Raw genomic sequence first — 24908 nt, 5'->3', positions numbered from 1 at the left:
TCGGGCCCTGCAGGTCCCTGTGCTGCTGAAGTGCTCCTCTCCCAGAGGAGCCCTCCAAGGGGAGCCCTCCAGCTCCCACTGGGATTTCACAGGGCTTCTGTGGCCAGCCTTCCTGGGAGCAGCGGTGCAGCCTGCAGGTGACAGGGGAGCAGGAGCAGTGTCACATGGCTCAGGGAAGCAGATTAGCCTTTTGGAATAATGAGCCAATTGCATGTTAACAGTAAGATATCATTTTGATATGTTACCTTAAGGTGTAAGTAGCCTTGATGGACAGAAATGCTCCCTCTCTCCTTCCTTGCACCCCAGTACATTAAAACAGGAATAGTTCAGAAATTTGCTGTTCTTGCTGTTTGGAATGGAGTTCCAATTGTGAAATGGGGATATGAGGGGGTGCCTGGGGGAAGCTGGTGGCACACGCTGTGTCCTTGGTAGTTTCTGTGGGCCCTGATCCAGACTTGTGTGCTGTGCCTTTAACTTTTAGATAATCCATGGAACCATTGAGTGTGAGTGCATGCTCTTACATATAAATTTAATCCCATCATTAGATGTAAGCCTATTTTAATGGCATTTTCATCTCTCCAATTCTTTTATTTTTTTACTCTTTAATTTTTAGAAATGCTGTGTAATGGCTTTTGTAAAACCTAGATTAATATGGTGTTCATTCACAGTTGCAATGTGAAGCCTGTGTTATTTTAAAAAAGAGGCATGAAAGAATGGGTTAAATCCCTGAAGCTAGATTCGAAGGTTTTATTATTGCTTCATTTTTCTCCTTTCAGAAATGACTGTCCAAACTGAAATGAGCGGACTGTAACATCAAAACCCAGCCAAGCATTTTTCTTTATAAACCTCCTGCACTGTTTAAATGTCGAAACTAAATTTACCAACCTTGGCAGATTTGTCAAAAATGAACAGGATTGCCAAGCGCTCCCAGCTTCAAGTAAAAAGAGAAAAAGAGAGAGAGATCTAACAGCTCTTAAAATATTTGCAGCAAGCACCTGGTGATAACTGCAATTTCTTCTAACCAGTGCACCTACCTTCCTATCCAGTATCTCCGTACTCAGAAGCTTATTACTATGCCAGAATAGGACAGTCCCAAAATAAACCCCAGCCCCCAGAAGACAAACACTTTCCTACAAAATATCCCCTCAGGGAGAGCCCATGAGATTCTGATGTAGATTCTCAGTATTGCAACCCAGCTGGTTACACTAAACAAATTTTTAAAAACCAAAGAAACCCATCAACGCATGACTGGCTTTTTTTTTTTTTTTTTTTTTTTTTTTTTAACCAGGGTTTGTTGTCAGAGATCCTGCGTAAAGAAGAAGACCCTAGGACAGCTTCCCAGTCCCTCCTGGTAAACTTACGGGCAATGCAGAATTTCCTCAACTTGCCTGACGCGGAGCGGGATCGTATCTATCAGGATGAGAGAGAGAGGAGTATGAACCCAAATGTGAGCATGGTGTCTTCAGCTGCCAGCAGCCCAAGCTCCTCCAGAACACCCCAGGTAAGATGCAATCCCTTACTGCCTGTTTGTTGTCCAGATAATTCCAGGAGTTTCTTTCCACCCTTGCTCTGTCTGTTGCTCCCCTTGCCCAGATGAGTTGTGGAAAATCTTTTGTAAGGTTTTGGAGTGGCTGTTAAGAGACATTTAGTGGATGTCAGCAAGACACTGTGATGATCATTCTATCTTTAATCAATGCCATAAGGCAAAATAGTATGTAACATTAGTGCATGTGGGCATTACATACAGGCTATTGATATATGTCCTTTAAATGGCTATTATAGAATATATTATGGAAAGACAGTGCATGTAGCTTTTTACCTGTGTTGATTACCTTCTTTAGAGCACAGGGAATTTCTGGGCTTCTGGTTCATATATGTTGCCATAAAAGTGTCTAGTGAAGAGAGGTCGATAGTGCATTAGATAGATGTTAGAAAATACTGTACTCCATATTCTGCATAGGAAATCATGGTCCCTGTGTTAGACGTTTTTACAAGTAAATGTTTGAGGTACAGAAAGTGGAGATGGATGGTGTGCTGGGAAGGAAGATGATGCTTACAGCTCCCAAGCAGCTGTTATCTCATTCACTTAACTGCATGTGTTTATTAATGTGCTGTTGCTGCCCACTCTTCCCTGGTTAGGTTGCACTGAGAGGGAGCATCCACAAACTACACTGTAATAGTCACCCCCCTTGTACCAGGCTGATGCAGTCCCACACGTGTACTCTGCAAAGTGAGGGTGCTTGCACAGGGCTGCTGATGAATTCCTGTCATGACATTTGATTAACTTGAGTCTGAAGTTTCTAACAGTACAGACATGATGTGTCAGCTCTAGCACTTAACTGATCTTTAGTAAATAGGCCCGTTTAACCCTTCTAATAATATCAATGATCACTTCTCATTGAATTCTCTAGTCACAGCTGCTAAAAGTAAGCAAACAACCACTGTTGGGAGAGTGAAATGTTACACTCAAACAGACCATCCTTACAGAAGGTGTGTTGATTTTGTAGAAACTGTTGAGGTTGTTCAGTTTAACCCAGACATGTAGGTGCACGTCACCGAATATGTGATATAAAGAATTGTTTTCACTGAAAGCAAGCTTATCCTGCCAACCCAAATTTGGCACTGAATTTTCATTACATGGGAAACTCATTGTATGCTCCTTATCTTTTTTAGTTACCTTTAGGTGAAAATAAATATATAGAGAGATTTTAATAGTGGGTACACTATTTTACTATTTAAATAGTGTAGCCACTTTCTGCATTGGTGTCGATTCATTAAAGAAATAGCTTACTCCTGCATACATTTATTGCAATAGGTTTTGTACTAGAATCAAGCACCAAAAGAAAATTGAGAGATTAGATGCAATCTGGTGAGAAAAAAAATGGGATCTCTTGCCCCATTTTGTTCCTGTGTTGAAATATGCCATTTTCCCATGCTGTAGCCGCAGCTAGGGCATGATTTAAAGTAATGGATTTTTTTGCCTGCCTTTGTAAGAGCTAAATGTTGCTAGAAAACCATAGTCTAGAAGTATAAACCAGCACATATTTGCCTTATTTCAGCTCAAAGAATCCAACAGAATTTTGTGAGGGTTTTGATCAGCAAAAGCAGCACACAAAGGTTTGTGTACCCAGTGCTTGCCTTGTGCCCACTGTGTAACATTTCCCCAGCCCTCAGAGGGCCAGCACCAGTCAGCACAGGTGCTGTTTTGACAACTTGGACACCTCTGCAAATGAGGCTCTTCCCAGCTCCCGGGCAGGCAGCACGGTTACTGCGCTTCCCCATATGCCTGCTCTGAGTTCTGAGAGACAAACGCCGTCCTCGCAGGCAGCAGCAGCTCCCTAGCCTGCCCTGCAGCTCTAGGGTGCTCTGGGGCAGCAGGGGTAGGAGCTGTACCAGCCTTGCAGGAACTGTGTCAGTGTGCCAGAGGTGATGGAATGGCAATTGGAGGCATGGTTTCCATAGATACCGATACCCTGCAGCAAGGCTTTTGGGATTGAGTGTGCTGGGTGGGAGAGGAATGGCAGATACCTGTGGAAGTGCTCGTGCTGCCATGCAGGCAGGTGTACCCAGCTGTGATATCCCTGGCTCAGGACCAGGTGAGAATGACAGATTAATCCAGAAAATGGGGTCCAGTTGCTGTGGGGAAGATGCTCTGAGCTGTTGGGAGTTGTTGTATTCACACAGAACCCCAGCAGTAAGGGACTGGGTTGCAGTGCTCTAGCACTGTGGTTGCAAACACTTTTTTTTTTTTTTCTCCACTGTTGGCAATAAGATGTTTCAGTAGTGTCAAACTCCTTCTAAATATCAAGACCAGCTTTGAATCTAGACTTCTAACATTAAATACTTTATTTTACTGACTTTGGGTTGGTATTTGCCCTTCCTATTTTGGTGATTAAATAAAAAAGCAGCTTTCAGGGTGTGCAGGGCAGGCTTTTTCCTGATATGTGGCTGTGGACCTAAAAGTGTAGTAGACCCATGCAGGATGGAGTTATATTTTAAATCTTTCTTTTACATGCTAATTTGTTCTTCTCAGGATCTCAGACATCCATAACGGCCTTTGAGGCCATGGTGACCTCAGCTGCTGTGCTAGCCAAAGGCTCCAGTGCCTGGGAAGACTTTTTTATACCTGACAAATCTCCATTAAATCAGTCCTGACAGACTTGGACAGTCCTTTTCCTTTCCATGAACTCTTTGTTGTTTTCTTACATTTCCACAATTGCCCTAACTCTCACCTATCTGTAAGCATTGAATTTCAGAGCAGGGTGTCCCTGTGGGTCCCTGTGTTGCACTGTACCCAGCTCATGGCCTGTGGATGGCAGTGGTTTGGCCCTGGCCTCCTGGGCCATGGTGGCCCTGCTCTGCCCCAGCTGCTGTCCAACTGTCTCTGCCTGCACACGGGGCTGGCCTCAGGGAACAGGGAAATCTTACACCCTTTCTGTGTGCATCCTGCCTGCGACAGGCAGGGAGCAAGCCCAGAGCAGTGCCTGCTGAGCCTGGAAGGGGAGAAGACACAGGTTGGTTAAGGCTTTATCTCAAAGTCGTAAGGAAGAGTGATTAGGCTAATGTGTTATCGTGACTGACTTTGGCTCAATTATTAATGTGGCCTCCATACAGAAGAGATGTCAGGAAGAAGAAGATTTGGAGGACAACAAAACAGAAGAAGTTCAGAAGGTTTGGTTTTGCCTAGTTAACCTTCCTATTAACAAATAAACGTTTGAGCATGTCTGCCTAGTTAAAAATTAACATTAGATGTATTCTAGCAGACTTCCACTCTGACACAAAAATGGGATCCATCTGAAAAGGTTCAAAATTGGGCCAAATATGAGGGTCACTGGGGTGTATGGGTGGTTTGGGTCTGTTGGGAGCTGTGAGCTTTGCCATTTAGGTTGTGTGCTTTCCTAAGACCCCTATGTTTCAAGACAGAACAGAGATTTTGTATCAGTAACCCACATTTCCCTTAAAAGGTTAAGGGGTGCAGTGATCAGCCCTCGTATCTCTCTTCTTTGAGCCCAGGAAAGTAAATGAGATCTGTCTCCGAGGGAGACACACTCAGTGAGCAGCACACTGCTGCCACTCCCTCCTGCCAGTGCATTCTGGGGACCACCAGTCCTGGGGGCTTGCAAATGGACATCCTGTAGCAGTCTTCTGAGCTGTATTGACAGAAGCCTTGCAGGGGTAGTCCAGCCCAGGGAAAGCACTGGCAGCATCCGTTATTGTCCTTCATTTGTCACAGAAGCTGATGGGAAATCATTCAATTAAAAGGAGTGCAGTGGAATACACAAAATCTCAATATGAGTTTAGGAGAATGAGGGCAGCACATCAAAGGCGTGCCACAGCCCAGCTTTATGAAATGATTTTTTTTTTTTTCATTTCCACTGATTTCCTAGGTGAAATTAGGTGACAGTCTGGCTAGCATAATGATGATAAGGCTGGGAAACCATACATACTCAAATGACATACGTATAGTTTTAATAAAGGATGAGGGAGACTTGAGGGAGTGCATTAAATTGAGTAATAATTTATTATTTAGAGACCTCTACCCATTTACTCATTTTTTCTGGGAGAATTGGCTCTTCCTCCAAGGTGTAGGCCCGTTCTAGAGAGAGGGGAGAAGGTAGAGCCTGGTGGCTATGCTGCAGTAGCTGGCTGGCAAAGCCAATGTCAGTGTGTGCCTGCAGCCCAGTGCCCCAGCTACCTATCCTGTTGTTGAGCTGCTCAATAAACATGCTGGGAGAGGGGGAGGCTTGACAGGGCCTTGCATGTCCTATAGGAATGCACTGCAATTATTTCCAATCACAATTAACCTGATTAGAATAATGGACAGGAAGTGTCCCTCTGTAGCTAATGCAGTTTGGCATCAGCTGACTGAAATCCTTTGATAATTTCTGCACAGATGGCTGGGCTGAAAGCAGCACTTTTTTAATTATTATTTTCATGGTCTCTTGGTAGGCCAAAACCTCGACACCAACAACAGACCTCCCCATTAAGGCGGACAGCGCCAACGTCAACATCACAGCTGCCATTTATGATGAGATCCAACAGGAGATGAAAAGGGCCAAGGTATCTCAAGCTCTGTTTGCCAAAGTGGCTGCCAATAAAAGTCAGGTGAGTGGTATAGGGGATTTCATTGTTGTGGGTCTTTGTGGGGTTTTGTTTTTAAAGCAAGCTCTCGGTTTGGGACTAGATGCATCTCTTCCTCCTACCAATAAAATTACATCTGTTCCTACCATAATAATAATTTTCATCTCTGGGGAACCTGTCATGTTTGGCTTTTGCCTGCTTAAGTGGTTTTCTTTTCCCTTTTAAAAGTGACTGAGGAAAGGGTCAGTTCACAGCCAAGCTTTTTCTCCCTTTTTGTACAAACATGTCTGTCTTTTCCCATGTGTGGTATATAACTTACACCTCTGCTAGCAGGACAAGGAACTTCCAAAATGGTGGTATCCTACTCATTCAGCAGGTAATGAAATTGCTTTCTCAAGTGGTTAACTGAGGGAAGGCAATATTAGGCAGGTGTTTCCTTTTTAGCATGTTGTATGTGCTGCATATGGTATTGCCATGTGAATAATTCACATTGGATCCAATCATTTTTACAAAAAGGCATGAGAAGGCACTGCAGTGAGTTCTGCTGGATTAATTTCTACCTTGGGTGTAAAAAATACATGTGAGCAAACCTAGGTCGGGGTGAAATTCTTGAAGAGAATCCATTAATTTAAAAATTTCATCCAGCTCTTTAAAAAAATATAATGCACCAGAAGGGATTTTGTGGAAATGAGGACAGATTTTTTTGAAGGGCAGCAAGTGGATTGGAGATTGTTGGAAGGAATTGTTTACTCAGTGAAAAGAGCTGCTTCTGATCCTGGATGAAATGATTCAGTTCAGCAAGGAGAGGGCATCAGTATGCACACAAAAAATGCACAAATGTGCACATGACAATGAGAGAGTGGGATAGAAGTATCTAGGTGCATGCACTCTGAAAAACACACACTTCCCTCTGTTCAGGGAAACAACATTATAGTCATTAAAGCAGATGTAAAATAAGCAGTTGAAAGGCATATAAAGAAAGCATCAAAGGCTATCAAAGCACAAGCACATGGGAAAGCCTTGTCCTTCTTACAGGTATTTGTGTCCTGACTCATGGAGATCTGATTAATTTTTCCTTCTTAATGTAATCATTTGTTTTCTTTGCATTTTGCTTTCTCTTGTCAGGATAAAGGGGTTACAGTCCTTCTACCCCCCAAACTAAATCCCAGGCTCAGTATGAAATACATAAAAGGAAAATACCATGGAACCCTCTTAAACTGTTAAATGCATAAAAATCTCATGTACCACATGGCAAAATATAATGAGAACTGGAGCTGTTAAACGAATAAAGCTGTTAAAAGCATAATGCCACTTGGCACAACTACTGTGCATTTAACGGTTTTCCACTGTGTAATAAATGACATATGTGGTAAACGTGCAGTAAATATAAAAACTGCACAATTGATTTTGCAAACGTGCCCCTTATTCTTTGCTCCATGCAGATATCAAAGTTCCACCCAGAATCCGGACTGGACAGCTTTTAATAAGGAGTGTTTTAACACAGACCGAATGCCAGCCTCTCTGAGGTTTGGCTTAAAATTGCCTGCAAGCTTCCGGTCATTATACCCAGAGGCTTCTTGAAATAGAGAGGGACTGAACCACCCAACAATAATTTGGGTGGCTCACCAGCTTTGGTCTGTGCCAGCTTGAGTGCACTTCTCTGGCAGCATTGCACACCAGCGCCAAAACAAAAATAAGATCTGTAGTCTTTCACGTGGAAAAAAAGCAGGGCAGATTTTGAACACCAGATGCAAAAGGTTAAGAGCAGGATCTACAAATGTTACTGTTTAAAGCAGAGTTACTGCACATAAAGGTTTTGTTCCTTCAGCAGCAGCGAATAAAGAAGTGTTTCTGAGGCTGATGTTTCTTTTGTTTCTCAGCCTTGCTAAAGCAGTTCTGGCTCCCTGGGATGGCCCAGCATTCGCCATGCTGAGATGTCATAGCGCTCTGCTGGAGCATGAAAGTGGTTTATGGGGACACTGGCAGGGAAGAGGGAAGGCAGGGACAGAGGAAGCCACAGCCAAGAACCACAGTGGTTCAGGGCCACCCCCTGCCTCAAAGCCCACCTGTGTGCCTGCCCCTGACCTGGCTTGGTGTGCCTGCGGTGTCCTGCCACTGGCTGGGGAGCTCTGTGGCCCCGAGGAGTGCCAAAAAGCAAGGACACAGCTGCCTGCATGGGGAAGAGCCATGATGGCATGGTCAGCCTTAGGTCTGGCTTGTGTGCAAACTAGCAGTTGGGTGTTCCCAGTGCTTTGCACGGGCCAGCTGTGCCAGTTGTGGGAATTTCTGGTGAAAATGCTGCTGATTTCAGCAGCTGAGTTACATGGTGGGAAGCACTCATTGAAAACTGCCCATGTTTGCATAAGAGGGATCTTGAAAGGGGGGAAAAAAGAGCTTGTCTGAGGCTTTGCTTGGACTCTCCGCCAAGGTTCGTTCACTTGCTATTCTCCACAGGCCTGGCTTGTGTTGTGTTGGCTTCCTCTATTATTCCCTCACCCCAGACTACTGAGAGGTTTCCAGTTTGCTAACAAGGCATGTGTTATGTTGGGCGCTGCTGTTCTGTCAACAGCAATCCACGGTGCTGTGAGATCGTCACAGTTTTAGCAGGCACTGAATCTCCGACAGGGATGTTTTGACATTTTATACGCAGGGCTGTGTGTCATGTACCCGAGAGAACATCCAGAGGCTATGGAGACCTCATTTCCTCTTCTGTCTCTGTACAGGAAGAGTGGTACCCACTGACAACAGTTATTGCAAGAGGCATCATCTACTGGTGGAGTTTATTTATCTCTAATTTAACAAGTAACCATCTTCATTCTTAAGTCATGGCAGTGTCTCAGCAACTGAAGAGAAAAGGCAGTTTCTAGAAACTGATGTTGCAAATCACAGAGCTCAACAAGTCAACATAAAGGCAGGTTTCAGGGCCTTATGGAGGTACAAAGGTATTATGGTGAGAATTCTTTAAGGGAATGCATCTTTATAAAGATTTCAAGCCATTAATTTTAGACATTGACTTATTCATCACCTATTCACCTCAATATGCACTTTATTCTTTGCAACTTATATCTAGATCTTTTTAGCCTTTTTTAAGTGCTGTGCATCCCTTTGTATTTTTTAAGCCAGCAAGAGCTGAGAGCTCAGTGCCCTCACAACACATCCTTCAAAGCTGCCCTCCTATTTTAGTTGTCAGCTGTTAGGGATGTAGCAATGGACCGCAGGATTGTCCGGGGATACTGCCTGCTATTGCCCTTTTAGTGGCTAAAGCTGGGAGCTGTACTAGCACATTGGGAATGTTTCTGAGTGTGGCTGAAACACCACGGTTTGCTTTCTGGTCTACACTTTAGGCTGCCCTGGTTATATTTAATTCACAAGACAGGTTTCTGGTATGCTCTTTCAGAGAGGTTTAGTGGCCTGTGTGTATGCAGAGCTGGGCAATGGGACAGGCAGAGACTTTGGATTGTGTTTGGATTGTTGGTTTTACAGCTGGCTTCTACATTCAATTCCTCAACTGCTCTAGAGTACAACTCCAGGAAAACCATTTCAACGATTTCCCCATGACCGTGTGACTCTGATGCAGCATCACCCCTTTGACCTCTGCTAGTGAGGGTCCTGTCAGGGGCTGTGCTGTGCTCAGCAGATTTTTTTTTCTTAGTCTTTGCAAAATGGGTTTAGGAATGTAGTTCTGTTTGTAGTAAACAATTACTATCAAAATAAATAAATAAATAGTGGGCACTGCTGGCCAGAGCCATTGTTGACAGTCTGAGGGAAGGCAGAGTTTGTATGAACATGGAGATCAAACTTCCCACAGCTCTGCCAGGGCAAGAGACTCTTAATCAGGCTGGGGTGGCATGGGGAACCATGTTGCTGGGGATCAGCCCTGGGAAGGGCAAATGGAACCTCCACCAGTCCAGTGAAAACAAAAAGTATGGCCTCGAAACTGAAATTCTTTTCAAGAGACTAGATTCTATTCCAATTGAACTACAGTAAAGCAAGAGAGACCTCTTGGAGCAACATTTGAAAAAATGTTAAGCTACCAAGGATCAGTCTCTGTATTATATTTTTACCCTGTTGAAAAGCAAGCAAACAAACAATAAACTTGGTGAGGGTTAAGAGTTTGGGGGCAGAAAAGCCCTTCAGTTGAGGCCCTCGTGGTGAAAAAAAAATCCTCAGGCTATGGATGAAAATCACTGTGATAGTTCCTTGCCTTTCCTCTGACTTTCCTTTTTCATGTCAAGATACCTGCCTCATTTCCAGTTCTCTGGCCAAGGAAAGTGTTAGCCCACAGCAGGATCCCAGGCTAGGTGGGACTCCACACCATGGCTACCTTCCCATGCCCTTATCTCCTGCTCATCCTCCAAAAGGGAGGTACGGGAACTGCAAGAGGAATGAGCAGTGGCACTTTGAGGAAGGATTAGCTTTAGAAACCATTCATTTCATCCCTTCCTGTTTCCTTCCCAACTTACATTCCCTTGTATTCATTTGATAGGATGGGATGCCTTCTCTCTCCCATTTAGCTTATAATAGGTGTTTTCTTTGGCCTTAAACTAATTAGCTTCCAGTGATGATGAACAGCCGCTAGAAAAAGCAGCTGGTGGTGAAGATGTGGAGTGTGTACAGTGTTTGCATACAGGGCACTCTTACAGCCTTATCTCAGTGCCTTCTTTATGATGCTTTTAATCTCTACAGCTGGGGCATATCTGTTGTGCTGATATGTTGATGTTCTTGTCACATATGGAGGAAATGCAGAAGGACATTTCTTTCCTTGACTGAGCTTAGAATTTCTTCTGTGTATCTTTAGACTAGAGCTTCTTTTTCACAGACTTGTAAATCACAGTGTGACCCCATCCAGGACAAGAGAAGTGGGCCCATAAGAACCTCATGGGATTTGACAAGGCCAAGTACAGTCTTCTGCACCTGGGTCAGGGCAACCCCGGTATCAGCACAGGCTGAGGGATTTAGGGATTGAGAAGGGCCCTGCCAAGAAAGACTTGGGGATGCTGGTAGGTGAAAAGCTGGTAAGGAGCTACAGAAGTGCACTCTTAGCCCAAAAGGCCAACTCTGTCCTGGGCTGCAGTCAAAGCAGCTTGACCAGCAGGTTGAGGAAGGTGATTCTGACCCTCTGCTCTGGTGACACCCCACCTGGAGTACTGGATCCAGCTCTGGGGTCCCCAGCCCAGGAGGGACTTCAGCTTGTTGGGGCAAGTCCAGAAGGGGCCACAAAAATGATGAAGCGGCTGAAGCACCTCTCCTGTGAAGTCAGGCAGAGAGAGAGTTGGGGCTGTTTAGCCTGGACATGGAGGGGTTTAGGGAGCCTTTATTGCAGCTTTTCAGTACTTAAATGGGGCTTATTTAGCCAGGCCTGCTGTGACTGGCCAAGAGTAAATGGTTTGAAACTAAAATAGAGTAAATTCAGACTAGATATATAAGGAAGAAACTTTTTACAATGAGGGTGGTGAAACGCTGGGACAGGCTGCCCACAGAAATGGCAGATGCCCCATCCCTTTAAACATTCAGGTTGCTCAGAGTCCAGCCTGATCTATAGAAAATGACCCTACTCATTGTAAGGGGTTGGACTAGAGATCTTTAAAGGTCCTTTCCAACCTAAACTGTCTGTGATTCTGTGACAGCATCTGCAGCAGTGCATTGGCCTCTCAGCAGCTGAATGAATAAGGGACAGTTGTGGAGCTGGGACTTTGCTCTCAGAGTCCTTGGCAGACCCAGGAGCTGCTGGTGGACTGCTTGCCCTAACCACAAGCCCACACTTCCTTTCTAGTGTGGGGAGAAGCCAGTTTGAACTTGGAATGATGGATATTTCCTCAGTGCACAGCATCCTTCCCTCTGAGGCCAGGAGCTCTAAGCAGACTTGGTGTTCCCATGAATCTAAGGTACTTCAGGAATCATGTCTCATTCCTTTTTTTTTTTTTTTTATCATTTCATGCTTTATGAGGCTAGTGAGAAACTGGCCCTCATGAAAGTGCTTTGCATTTTCTGGGGAGGAAAGGTACCAAGCATTTCAGAAAATCCAGACTGTTGAGTGATTAACCTTGAACTATATCAAAATTCTCCAAGTAAAGCTTCTCAGGTTCAGTCCCCCTCCCCCGGCCTCATCAAGAATTCATTGAAGCCATGACAGAACTCTCCATTACAGTTAGTCTTTTATCCATTTCAGCTTTCTTGATTAGGTTATCTTGAATCATTAGGGGGTTTATTTATTTTAATAGACACTTATTGGATTCATGGTAAGAGAGTTTGGTGACTAAGGAACAAGAGCTGAATATTATCTAGCTCATTTTGCACTGTGGAGTCCCAAACTAAGCAGAGAGAAGAGATGCTGGGGAAGTTTGGCCAGAGGACTCCTGTGATCCCATGTGGGAAGGGAGCCTTCTCTGAAGAGTGCATTTCTTTACTAATCTTCCAAGACTTGCGTCAATCATTGCTGCTTTTTTTTTCCTTTTGTCACATATGTTGACATTTTCTGCACTGATGATGTGGGTGAGGAAACGGCCTTTTACATTTATTTTTGAGATTTATTCCTGAATCACTCTTACTAAAAACCTCTTCATTTGCCTACTCATGCTTTCACTGGAGACCCTAGAAAATGTCAGTGCAGGCAACTAACTGTATTGTTATTATTGTTGTTATTACTGTTAATAATTTTAATGTAAGTGCAGGGAAACACAAGGTCAGTTAAGCTGCAGGTTTATCCATGCTCAAAGCAGAACAGCTGCCTGTGGCTAAGTCACCGTGGACACCCAACTGCCACCTCCTGCAGTGGCTTTTGGCAAAGTGTAAACACGGACCTGTACCCCAGCATGACTGTGAGCCTGAGCTCTTCCCATGTGCCTTCTTTGTCCTTGGTCAGAAATGTGGTCCTTGGCAGGCTGCAGGGCAGCAGATCTGCAGGAAGCAGTTTTGGGGGTCAGTGTGTTTGTGCACATCTGTACTGCGTGCTGGAAAACTGACCTTACTGTAGTCTGGTACGTCTGGTGCCCTGCTCCAGGGTAAGCCCAGCGAAAGTGAAAGGGTCAAGCTGCTAACAGGGCTCTGGGATAAGTGACAGAGATATGGCTCAGGATTGCTGCACCAGCTTGCTGTCCTTGAGGGAGTTTGAGGGTGCCAGGCCTCACACTTTGGTGTTCTAAGCATGCTTTTTCTTTAGCAGCATAAAAGCACAATGGGAATGGCTGGCTTTCTGCAGATTTTTGTTGTTGTTTGCTTAGCTATGTGGAAATGTATTTGATTGGAAGACAGAGAGGTTAAAAATAGGACATTAATATATTATTTTTTTAATCAAACAAAATGCTTAGAAAATGTTTATCTTGTCTCATGAGAAAAACAAAAATAGAGGCCACCACTTCTCTGCAGCTCTCTTTAATGAGCTAAATTGGGCTGCATTCTTGATGCCTCTGGAAGTTTTGGGGTGAAATAAAGGAAGTTCTGAGCAGAATTCCTTGAAACCACAAGCCCTGGGTGTGCCTGAATGTAGAGCCAAAAGCATCTTTTAATTGTGCTGTTTTTCCTCCTCTTATTTTTAATGGAAGACATTGCCATTTGAGAACCTTAGAAACAGACATTAAGGGCTGGATTCTGCACCCATATTGACACTGGTGTGTATCAAGCTCCCTGGTAGCTCTGGCAGCCAAGGGGGCTGTTTGTGTGGTGGAGCAAGACCTGTAATGTGCAAAGGAGGCAGGACCAGAAACACAGTGTATTATGGGTCTGGGGAGGGGTGTAGTATTAGCTAGATTTTTCAGAATATGTTCACAGAAGTTGTATTTACTTGCAATGCAGTGAGCTCAGATGCTGTGGGTGAGTGGGGGAAAAGGTGGTGAGATAGTGTCTCCTTCACTTTTCCTTCTTCATGCCAATAAATGTAGCTATAGATGAAGATTCACTGTGAATGGCTGTAGCTCCAAAAGTTTCTGTATGTTAGCATTTCTTAAATGAAATAATTCTCCTGGAAAGCTCTGTGTAACATACACAGACCCCAAAGAAATAAATAAAACAAAATTTTAAAATTGTAACCAAAAAATGCCAAGTTGAGATTTTTAACAGTAAAAGGAGATTTTGTGTATTAATAATTCATGAGTTCTCATTGAACATGCACGAAGAAACGGTGCTATTCAATAGAGAATACTGTCATCTGTCACTGTTTTATTTGACATTTACACTTTTTTTTTTTTTTTGCCTGGTACTGCAAAACTTTCTTGGATGGCGTGCTAAGATTATTTAAATAAATAATTTAAAAAAGCCGATGCAGACTTTTCATCTGTGCATGGGGAAGGCGGTTACTTGCAGCCATAAAGAACGTGTGAGTAAGCTGCGGCACGCTGTGTTTTCTCACGTATTAGTCAAAGCTATTGCCTAATAAACAGCCCCAGAGATGGATAGAGAGGGTCTTGAATGAATGCTTGAATAAAGAGAAGAAGGGATGGAAAAAGAGTAGCGAAAGTACAGACTTGATGCAGATAAGTGTACACATGCACGCAGTGGGTATGCGTGTGTATGTGTGGGGGTGAGCGAATAATGGCTCTTGTGAAGAAAGCTGACACAAATACATTGCAAAAATAAATACTTATAAATGGTGTTGGGGGAGATCCAGTCTCGCACAACATGAGAGAAGACAGGGCATTTAGCACAATGACAATTCAGTTAGGTGCACCTTGCAATTTCTTGCTAATATTAGGCTCGTGGAAATCTTTCTGCTCTGTAGGTTAGTTATTATTTATAAAAATCACAGAACCAGCTGATACATTCATAAGCTAATTATTGTAGCAGCTGGGTACACATGGTGCAATATGTCTGAGGCTGTGAAGTATCACAGATTTCTTGGGGCCTGCTGTGGTGGGGGTGTGCTGTTGAAGGCTAGATCCCTTAATCTGATCAGCCAAGCAAATACTTTGTGGGGAAACTGGATTAATATCTCTCTAAATACCACGGATGTGCTTCACCTTCAGAACCAGGCTCCTTTAAACGTGCCATTAGCTTATCTCCTTTGGGGAATGGAGAAGTTCTCAGGTGTCCTCGCGATGGTGGGGTCCTTGCCTGGTGCCTCCCTTTGCCAGAAATTAATTTGGTTTGCTCGTGTCTGCACACATGGTCACACTGCAGTCTAATCTTTTCCCTAATAGCTCCAAGGTCAGGACCTCGCATGTTGCCAGGCAAATTGAGCACTATCCTTCTTAAAGACTAATGGCAGCGAGTGCCTAGTCCGTAATGAGGCCTGTAGTGTTGCTCTAAGTGATTGTAATGAGCGCTGATTATAACGGGACAGATAAATCAAAGCGCCGCAGTCGCTGTCGGCCGGCCCGGTCCAGCCCTGGGAAGGGAGCTGGCCCTGCCGAGCTGGGCCTGGGTTCTGCCAGAGCCAGGCACCCCATCTTCTCACAGGTCTGCCCAGCAATGGGCTCCAGCTCCACCAGGTGCAGGGCTTATCCTGTGTTTTCTGCTACATGATGGGTCTTCATTCTGCAGCATCTCCCAGGAGGTGTTAAACATACCTGCTTGAAACAGCTTGAAAGAGTTCAGTTGGAGAGTTATTCAGATCACTGAAAACCGGGAACAACAGGAATTGTTTTTTTCTACAGATGGTTTATTTTCCATTTCAAAAATTATTTCCTCAATATGGAGGAACCCCTGAGAAAACATTGCGGAGCTGGGAGATTTTCTTCCTATAGTTTCTCTAAAAGAGACCAAGTTTTGGGGGATTTCTGAGCTGTGGAAGGAGGACAATTGAGGGTAAGGGATGTGGCCAAACCACATTAAAATGCAGACTTCACCTGGCTGAGAGATTGCCCAAATACCAATCAAAACACTTTGAAAATACAGCACAGAGGGGTTTTTTCCTTAAGTAAATTATCATATATCTTGTTTCCATCCTTGCCCCCCCAGCCCTCCAAGTTTATTGCAAGAAAAGATCAGGTCTGCACAAATGTGGCCTCTCACTTGTAAAAACAAGGCAGTGTTGTGTTACAGATTAGTTTATAAATCCCTGGTGGCTTCACAGTTCAGTGCCTACAGCTGCTGCAGATGGGCCTGGGTTTTTGTCTCTTCACTGTGCTGCAGCCGGCAGTTGAAGGAGAAAATGGAATGATCAGGTTATTAACATGTAGGCCGTGAGGAAGAGGCTGCACAATGAGAACAGCTGGTGTTGCTGTCTTGGCTGATGCAGCGGAGATAATCAAATCTTGCCTTTTTTGGGGGGGGTGAAGGCAGAAGACACAGTGGAGAGTAACACAAACAACGGCTTATGATATTATACACGGGGTTTAGAGTGCATGGTAGAAGTTGTCAATGGCTTACAAGTTGTTACACAAAAAAGCAATACCAAAACCCCCCCCCCCCCCCCCCCCCCCGTGGGCTGGTAATGAACCCAGCTGTTCAGCTTGCTCTGGTCACTTCAGGAAAACACAATTTTGGCTACTTCTTGTACCAAACATTTTTAACATTGATCAAGCTGTCTTTTAGGTATTGTAAGGTGCCTGTCAAAATGGTGTCAGAATGCTGAGCTGTAGCTTGAAAATGATGGGTTATAAAGCTACTAGGTAAAATATTTTGACAGGAGTCAGTAAGGCGCGTTGACAGCATCCTCGGCATTATCTTCTCATGTTCTGTCATTTGCATTGCATCTCCCGTGCAGGCACAGGAGGGGAGCCACTGTCCCCAGCCCCCGGTGGGCCGGCTGCTGGCAGGCAGGACGGAGCTGGCTGTGTCCCCAGGCCCTGCAGGAGCGGCAGCAGCCGCCATCCCCGGCTCACCTGCTGGGCACTCCGGGTCACACTCGGCGCACGCGGGGCTGTCCTCACCCCAGCAGCTCTTGCCCTTTGGCTGTCCTTGCCCCTGGGCTTCAGGGTCATTTCCTCTTCCTGGAGTGCAGATGCTTTCACCTCAGAGGTCTGAGCGGTCGGTGCCTGTGGAGAGGTCCTACAGCTCCTTCCATATAGCAGTAGCCTTTTAAAGGCATTTCAAACTAACCCTAAACAAGACAGCACAAATAAAATATGCTCTTACTATTATCTGTAGTTGGGTTTAGAGTTACCTCTGCCTAGTGTCTCGGTATCTTTAGTAACTTCTGCATGACTCTGTTTTCTGCTTTTGTGCTGGATGCTCCAGGGTTCCCTTTATGTAAGGCTGCATCTTCTCTTAGATTTTATTATTTAAAGATGAAAAATGTTAGTGGGGTTCGGAGCTGGGGAATCAGTGCAACACAGTGTCAGCAAATCAGATGTCTTGCTAGTATATTCTGCTAGCCATTTGGAGTAGTGTTGAATTTCTGGTTCTGTGGCTGCAGGTTGCAGTGAGGATTGTTAGCAAGGCTCAGGAGTTATGTCTCCTTTTCTTTTGCTTGGATGAAGAAATGAAGGGGCTCTGAAATGGAAGTGAGGAGCATTTCTGTTTCATCTTTGCTTTTCTGTAGGAAAAATACTTATATCTGAACATTTTGAACATGCTGTGTATATGATGAGGACGAGACACTGGTTTTTGCTAAGCACTGCTGCTTGTTTCAGTTTTTCCAACTTGCAGGAAATAGAATATATCGTGGATTTGTCGAGACCAAATGGCAGCTTGGGGTGGTGGGGGTTTATTGTGTGAGATGAGACCAGCAAAACTTCGAGCCCAGAGCTTTAGGTCTTGCTGACCTCCTGTTCACATCTGGTTCCTTGGTGCTTGGTGAATTGACTGTGCTGACTCTACCCTTGCAGGGCTGGCTGTGTGAACTGCTGCGCTGGAAGGAAAACCCAAGCCCAGAAAACCGCACCCTCTGGGAGAACCTGTGCACCATTCGCCGCTTCCTGAACCTTCCCCAGCACGAGAGGGATGTGATCTATGAGGAGGAGTCCAGGCACCACCACAGCGAGCGCATGCAGCACGTGGTGCAGCTCACCCCCGAGCCTGTGCAGGTCAGAGCCCTTCTGTCTCCTCAGGGTGTCTCTGTGGGAGGACTGGGGTAACACAGGGGGGATCAAGAGTGCAGCGTGGAGATGGGCTTTTTATGGATTGACTGAAACTTAAAAGTACTTCTGAAATGACCATGCTGAGCATTTTGTGAGGAATGGGTCTTCATTTCACAGCCTCATTGGGATTGTTTTGCTCCTCTCTACGTTTCTGACTAGTATGAATTTTTGGGTGTACACCCTTGTTCTAATCTTGTCTCAGGTATTAGTAGAATTAAAAAAAAACCCAACAAATATAAGTACAGAAAATCAAGTGAAAATACAGACTCTCTTTGCAATTCCAGCTTTAGTCAGAAGAAAAATCAGATTAATGTGTGTTCCTAATAACTAGTAATGCATGTCACAAACTCAAAACATCTACAGATGGCCAAGAGAGGCTCAGGAGACATTTCTTCAATCGAAAAAGCTGAGGCAACACCTTCCACAGCAGCCCTGCTTCCCTTCAGCCCTCCAATTCAGCCCCTGGCACTCAGTACCATTCACTTGCTGCCAGATTATGTGACCACTCTGGGGGTGGGTTGGTACTGTGCATTTCTCTGATGATCTTGCAGTTCCTCCTCCCACCTTCACTCTCCCCATTGTTTGATGGTGGATTGCACTGCTTTGCTTCTCTTGCTGTGAATCTTGGCATTCAGCCTCTTTTCTTTGTTGCTGCTCTTATGCTGCTACCATGGCTGCCAGCTATCTTGCTCCCTTATTCCTAAAGGTGGGAGGTTTCTCTGTCTTGTCCTGCCTATCTGAAACATGTAGGTCTCACTCAGATTAGTTATTGCCTAGTTCAGTCCCTTTTGTCTCTTCTGCTAACTTCTTTCTCCTTGCTTTGCCTAAAATAAAAAAAAAAAAAACAACTGTTTCCTTGGGTTCAGGTTCTCAGGGCTGTAAAGAAGGGGAAGCCCTGTAAGTAATTAATTTAGCAAGTTTTGTCTTCCATGTCCCAAAAAGTTTATAGGATCCTGGAACCAAGAAGCTGCAAATAGGTAAAGAAAGGGCCAAGCTGACATGTGGAAGACAATTAGACCTCTGTAGACTTAAACATATTAACCCAGTTCTGATGCCCACAACAAGTGGGAATATCCTCTAAGGGGCACAAAAAGTTTCCCTGGGATCTTGAGAGTGACCTTGATGATTAGCCTACTTCCCAAAGCCTTCTGCACATCACTTTTCTGCATCATGCAGGTTGGCTCTTGTGAGTGACATGTTACAGTGTGTTGGAATGCTGTGCATTTGTATTTGTCAGCAAGTTACAAAGCCATGGATTAATTATTTATTACAGTCAAAATATGAAAAATGAAGAAAAATAAATGGAACCAGCTGGTAACTTCATACAACAAAACTCTGGAGACTGGTATGCAGTTGGTACAGTAGGCTTGTGTTTTGGGGGTGCTGCGTTTTAAAGCTATGCTTGCCCATCCAAAAACCCCAGTAGGTTTCTGAGTGACAAGCTACCAGTGCCAGGCACAGAAGGTCTGCTGTCCACCTGCTCCCTACTGTCAAAAGATACCCAAGACTAAGTAATTTTTGCATAGTTTTCAGTCTCTGGGACTTGAATTGTTTTGAGAAGGAAGGTTTGATTTTTAGCTTTGCTGCAAGGGTCACTATTAGGTAATTAGCCATGAAGAACCAATGACAGCAGCCAGAGATGTAAAGCTGAGGTCCTCACACTTGCAGTCATTGGAGATTTTGTGACACTTTACATAAGGGTAGGGGTCTTGGGCCCTGCTCCTGGCTGAACTCCAGGCCAAGTAATTACATTCTGCCTATCTGAAATTCCCCCTGTAGTGTCAAGTGGGAAAGCATCTCTCATTTCCTTCTCAAAGCAGTGGCGGGTGCAGAATGTCTGCCACAGTGCCTGGCTGCATTCTAGCAGGGGGTGAAAACATCCAAGAGCTGCAGTCACCGACCTACTTTGCTTTGCAGGTTTGCTGGGGAGAAGCGTGCTGTAAGTCAAGCCCTTACCTGCAACCTTGATAGCAAAATGACAGCCCTTTGAAGGAGATACAAGCAGCAGTGCTGTGAATAACAGCAGGTGCAGACCTGTAACATAGAAGCAGGCAGGATCTTACCTGTGTTCTCTCTCTCTGCCCAGCCCATCTTTCATTTTGCTCTGATGGCTTAGGTGTGTGTATGGTAACTTCTCTCTGATGCTTGAGTGTCCTGCTCCTTCAGCTGAGAGACTGGGAGAGCCTGAAAACAGAGAGGCTGTCCCACACTGCTGCCAGACTTACCAGCCACCATGACTTAACCCTGTCTGGGCTGGGGACATCCCCCTGTCAGACTTGGAAGAATATCCTAGCTATCATCACAAGAGGCATGACCAGGCAAAAGATGTGGCTATATTGCAGTCTTTTCATCAGTATGGCTTCTTGGAAATGGCAAAGATATCGTGATGGGTTTTGTGTAGTTCACTTGCTGCTTACAGGGTTGGGGACGCTTCAGGTGAGGGAATTACCCCAATGCCTGGTATGGTTTCTGTCTTCTATAAGGCAGGGTGTGCTCAGTGGGGCAGTTGTGCTGTAGGAGATCAGCTGGACACAGGCTGGTTCTTCACGTTTTAAGGGATTGTTGTTTCCTTTGTGAGAGATTCTTGTTCTCACTGGTTTGGTATTACTAGCCTGCACCTCACTGTTTAGCTTTAGCTTCAGAGTTTTAAAACCAAACATGTTTATTTTTCCCTCTTCCATTACATCTTTTCCATTGGGCATATATTAATCCATTTAATCAATTATTTCACTGTTTCTGAAATGAATAATGTCTATAGTGGAAGCTGAGTGTTTAAAAAATTCCTCCCTGTATACTTGATTTGTTTGTTATTGTGCTGAAGAGTCATAAAATGTGAGCCCTGTGGAGCTCTGTGACGTGGCTGTGTTCTCTGGCAGCACTGGGTGTGGCCATATGGACGTGTCAGAGTGTGGATTTTCCTTCACACGCTGGTTATGGGGCATCCATGCTACACCTACATGTTGCTGTGCATGCAGGCTGGGCTTGGCACAGCCTCTCTTTTGGTTTTTAAGGAAATTGAGGTGTCCATTAAGAGGCTCTCCCTCCATTCCATGCAGTGTGGTGTAATAGCAATGTGCTGGTAGGAAGAAGAGCAGTGAGGTTGTTGCTAGCTGGGTAGCTTAAGGACATCACCTCTGAATTACATAGTGCCTGAGCCACAGGTTCCTGGAGGGTGAGAGGGTATCCTGGAAAGCATTATTACATTTTTGCAGTGTTCTCATCCTCTCCCACCACTACCAGCAGGAGTGGGATCCTGGCTGGCCCTTTGGTCTGGCCTGGCCTTTCGCAGTGTGCCAAGTAGTCCCTTTGCAGCAAGCAGTCCTCCTGCTTCTGTGTTTAGCTCCCTGCTCTGCAGAGGTGAGCCTTCCTTCCCTGTCTTCCTTTCCATCTCTTGCTAAATCCCACCATTCCCTGGCTGTTTGCTGGCACTGGATCTTTCTGGAGTGTTAATGCTGACAAGTGCCTACAGCTGCTTCCCATTGCCAGCCAGGGATTCCGTGTTTGTTACAGACATGCTGGGACACAGTAAATCTAATTTCTCTCCCTTCTCCCACTGTTTGTCTGCTGTGTCCAAGGTGACCACTCCAGAGAGTAACCATCTTGACTGGAACTTTAATATAGTGCTAATTCATTGTTAATTGCCGGGGCAGAGAAACCTGACTCCATTGGGAGGGCCATGAATCAGGCTGTTATCTCTGGAGTGTCCGGGTGGGTAAGCTGGTTCTCTGGAGTAATGAGCCATCACTGCAGCAAAGGACCTTCTATTCAGAGAATGTGGGAGCCTTGCCTCACATTTTCTCTAAGTTGACAAGTAGATCTGAAGCTAGTAGGTATATACGTATTTAAGAGCAATCAAATGTTGCTTTCTGATACACTATTACTTTTGTCACTTTTTAAAAATGACATCCCTTCACCCTTTTATTTCTCAGAAGCTTTGATTTAGACAAATCTGGCAGTATATAATTGTTCACATCATAAATTGTGGAGGAACATTAGTAAATAAAAAAAGGCATAGCAAAAAGCTCTAGGAAAGCTCTTCTGTATTGTGTGTTCACTGCAAACATTGTAATCTCTCTTTAACTATGCAGAAAATAACACAGCACAGAAGTAAATTAAATACTAATTTTATAATTTTCTGAGAGATAGAAGGGAATGAGTATTTTAGAAATAACAATGAAATACAAAAGAGCAGAACATGGAGCCCTCATAAAAATGGGTCAAGGCAAGTGGCGATGGCAATCCAATGAAACTAATTTCATATTCTCTTTCTAGAAGTAATGAAGAGGGGGATGAACACCACAGTAGTGCTTCCTAATGAAATATCTGATTCTAAATAATGTCTTGGAGTTCATGGGTCACATAATGCATAGCACACAGATGGAAAAACCAGTGAGACTTGAAATTTCTTAAAAAATAATATTAATTAATAATACTTAGGAAATCTTAGATGATAAGTGAAGCAAAGCTGTGTTATTCCATAGGGTAACATGGTGGGCTTAATGATCCTTAGGATGATGTGCACAGTGAGGTTTTGCTGTGTTTGTCTGAGTTACATCAGGGGATTTTGCATGCTGGAAATTAGGGCTGAGTTGTCTGTGAGACTTGGACAAAAATTACTTTCCCAAACTGTGCTAGCCCTCTGACTCTGGTCCTTACTGTTTTGATACACATTTTTTGCAGGGATGCTGTGCCCTGTGATTCATTCTTAATGGCTGCACCGTGATAGTTTTGCTTTTTGATCATTTCTCTGCTCCCAAAATACAGACCATATATTGATACCCACTACTGTTTGACTCTCCAGTTCTTTAATCCATGGCTGGATGTGATGTCTGCTCAGACAGGAGTGGCCAAGACTGGTGACACAACTTGTATTCAGCAAATCCAGATGGACTTCAAGAGAAACTTGTATTGTAGGTTATTCATTGCACTCAAAATGCTCAGAGCTTTGGTTTGGGAGGGTTTCACTTTGATTTTTTTTTTCTTAGATTGATAATTACAGAGGGAAATGTGTGTCAGAATGAGGTCTGTGAATTTTGTGAGTAGAGAATATCTCTCTTTTTTAGTTGTTAAGTACTTGGAGTTTTATTCTTTCTCTCATCAGAATTAGACAACAGTCAATTTCAGTATCTCCTTTCAGTCTAAACAATTAAAAATCACTAAAAAAAGTCTCAAACTATGTAACTTCTGTTTCTATGCAGTGTTAAAACTGAAAGTAATATTTATTGCAAATGCCACTCAAGATGCATTTATCTCTACTGCTGTGTGACTGCTTTTGGGTCGGGGTAAAGGAACTGTCTTTAAAACTTGTGGTACATGCAAAAAAAAATTCTCAGGCATCTTCCACTTCTGAGCTGCTTTCTCATGCTTCTCCAGTACCTATGCCCTATAGCCAGAGATGGTGCATTCTGAAACACCAGCTGTGGCTGCATGCTCTGGTTCTCCATTCTCTTGGTGCACACCATTTTTCTGATGGGTCACAGTAGTTCAGGAGTTTTGCACAAGTTTGACAGAGGCAACAGAGGCACAAATCAGACAACAGCCCCCTTACATTTGGCTCTGAAGTATCCAGTGGATGCTCTTATGATTGATAGTTGCCACAGTTGCAGGGAACAGCACTGAGCTGTGACTGCTACAGCCAAACCTGCCTACTGCACCATCTCAGCTGTTTCTGCTTAGTGTGGATATCTAATGTGGCTGAAAATGCTGCTGATTTTTATTAACATTAGGCCTGTTATTCCCCTTGAATGATAGCTGGGAGTGTACTTGCAATTAAAGCCAAACTGCCTCTGTTCTAAAATTAGTTTAGGTTTAGTACTGCTCCATTTAGCCCTAGAAATGGGAGATCAAGTAAACTGCAGAGTTTCGAGTTTTCCTGTGGTGGCAAGTTGAGTCTAGTCAGAATAGTACATCCTTTTCACATTTGTACAGAACCTGAAACCATGAGGCCACTTCAGTGACACCTGTTCCCAGACAGCTTTTGTTTAGTCCAGAATCAGCTGAGGACAGGGCAGGAATGAGGTGGGACATGAAGGAGCCCTGAGAATATGAGTAGTGTTTTTCTTCAGCAGCATCTTACAATGAAGATGACTCTGAGGGTACATCTTCTGTGAGGCTGTCCCAGAGCAGCTCTGCTTGGGTTGCCCTGGCTCCCATGGCAAAATGCTCCAGGCAGAAGCTTCCCCTAAAATGTGAATGTGCAGATTTAGGGCTGCTGAGACTTGGCAGTGAGCAGCAGGGTGGTGGTTTGTGTTGGTGTTGCTCTGACAAGTTGTCGTTTTAGCAAATGACATCACTGTAGCTCTGGCCCCTGTTGTCTCACCCTTTTGCCTTTCACACACAATCTGACCAGATTTAGTCCTCATTTCTTACAGTCCTGGCCCCGTTGTAAATGCTAAGCTGCTAGTGTTGTAAGGAGCTGTAGTAGGTTGAGGATGAGCAAACATAGAGAGCAACATCACTAAATAAAGCTCTTTAAATTCACATAACCTTTGAAGCTTGCCAGCAGGCAAACCTTGAAGGCTGAAAAGCCACTAGATGAGCCTCTGTTCCATTTACATTTGAAAATTTTTACATTTAAAAATACTGCTCTTTTTAATTTAATTTTAATGCTTCCTAATTACTCTCTGTCCCCCACACTTGTTCATAAATTATAGTATCAGGCTTCAGAGATGTGTAAATGTTTATAGGTTATTGGCTGTATGCAACATTTTATTCTCAGGCTCTCTACAGAAATCTTAGGATAAAGTTAGAGGCCTGGATCATTGCAGCTGGTCTTTTTTTGCAGATAGGCAATTATAAAAATTACATGGGGAGGGAAACCATTGAGAATAGTGCTACCAGAGCACTTAGCACTGCTTCACCCTCAAGGAGCTA

General features: G+C 44.2%; 1 protein-coding gene across 1 annotated transcript in view; it reads left to right on the top strand.

Annotated features, from left to right (window-relative positions):
- The window catches only part of SATB2 (SATB homeobox 2), a 127809-nt gene that overhangs the window by 84562 nt on the left and 18339 nt on the right, over nt 1–24908 (top strand). The window contains exons 7-9 of the mRNA XM_059476436.1: nt 1289–1501; nt 5950–6105; nt 17784–17981. Coding sequence (XP_059332419.1) covers nt 1289–1501; nt 5950–6105; nt 17784–17981 — 567 coding nt within the window. The remainder of the gene's footprint in view (nt 1–1288; nt 1502–5949; nt 6106–17783; nt 17982–24908) is intronic.

This window comes from Ammospiza nelsoni, chromosome 7 (genome assembly GCF_027579445.1).
Source record: "Ammospiza nelsoni isolate bAmmNel1 chromosome 7, bAmmNel1.pri, whole genome shotgun sequence".
Lineage (NCBI taxonomy): Eukaryota > Metazoa > Chordata > Aves > Passeriformes > Passerellidae > Ammospiza > Ammospiza nelsoni.
The sequence above is the reverse complement of the archived record's forward strand: the minus strand, read 5'-3'. Positions and strand labels throughout refer to the sequence as shown.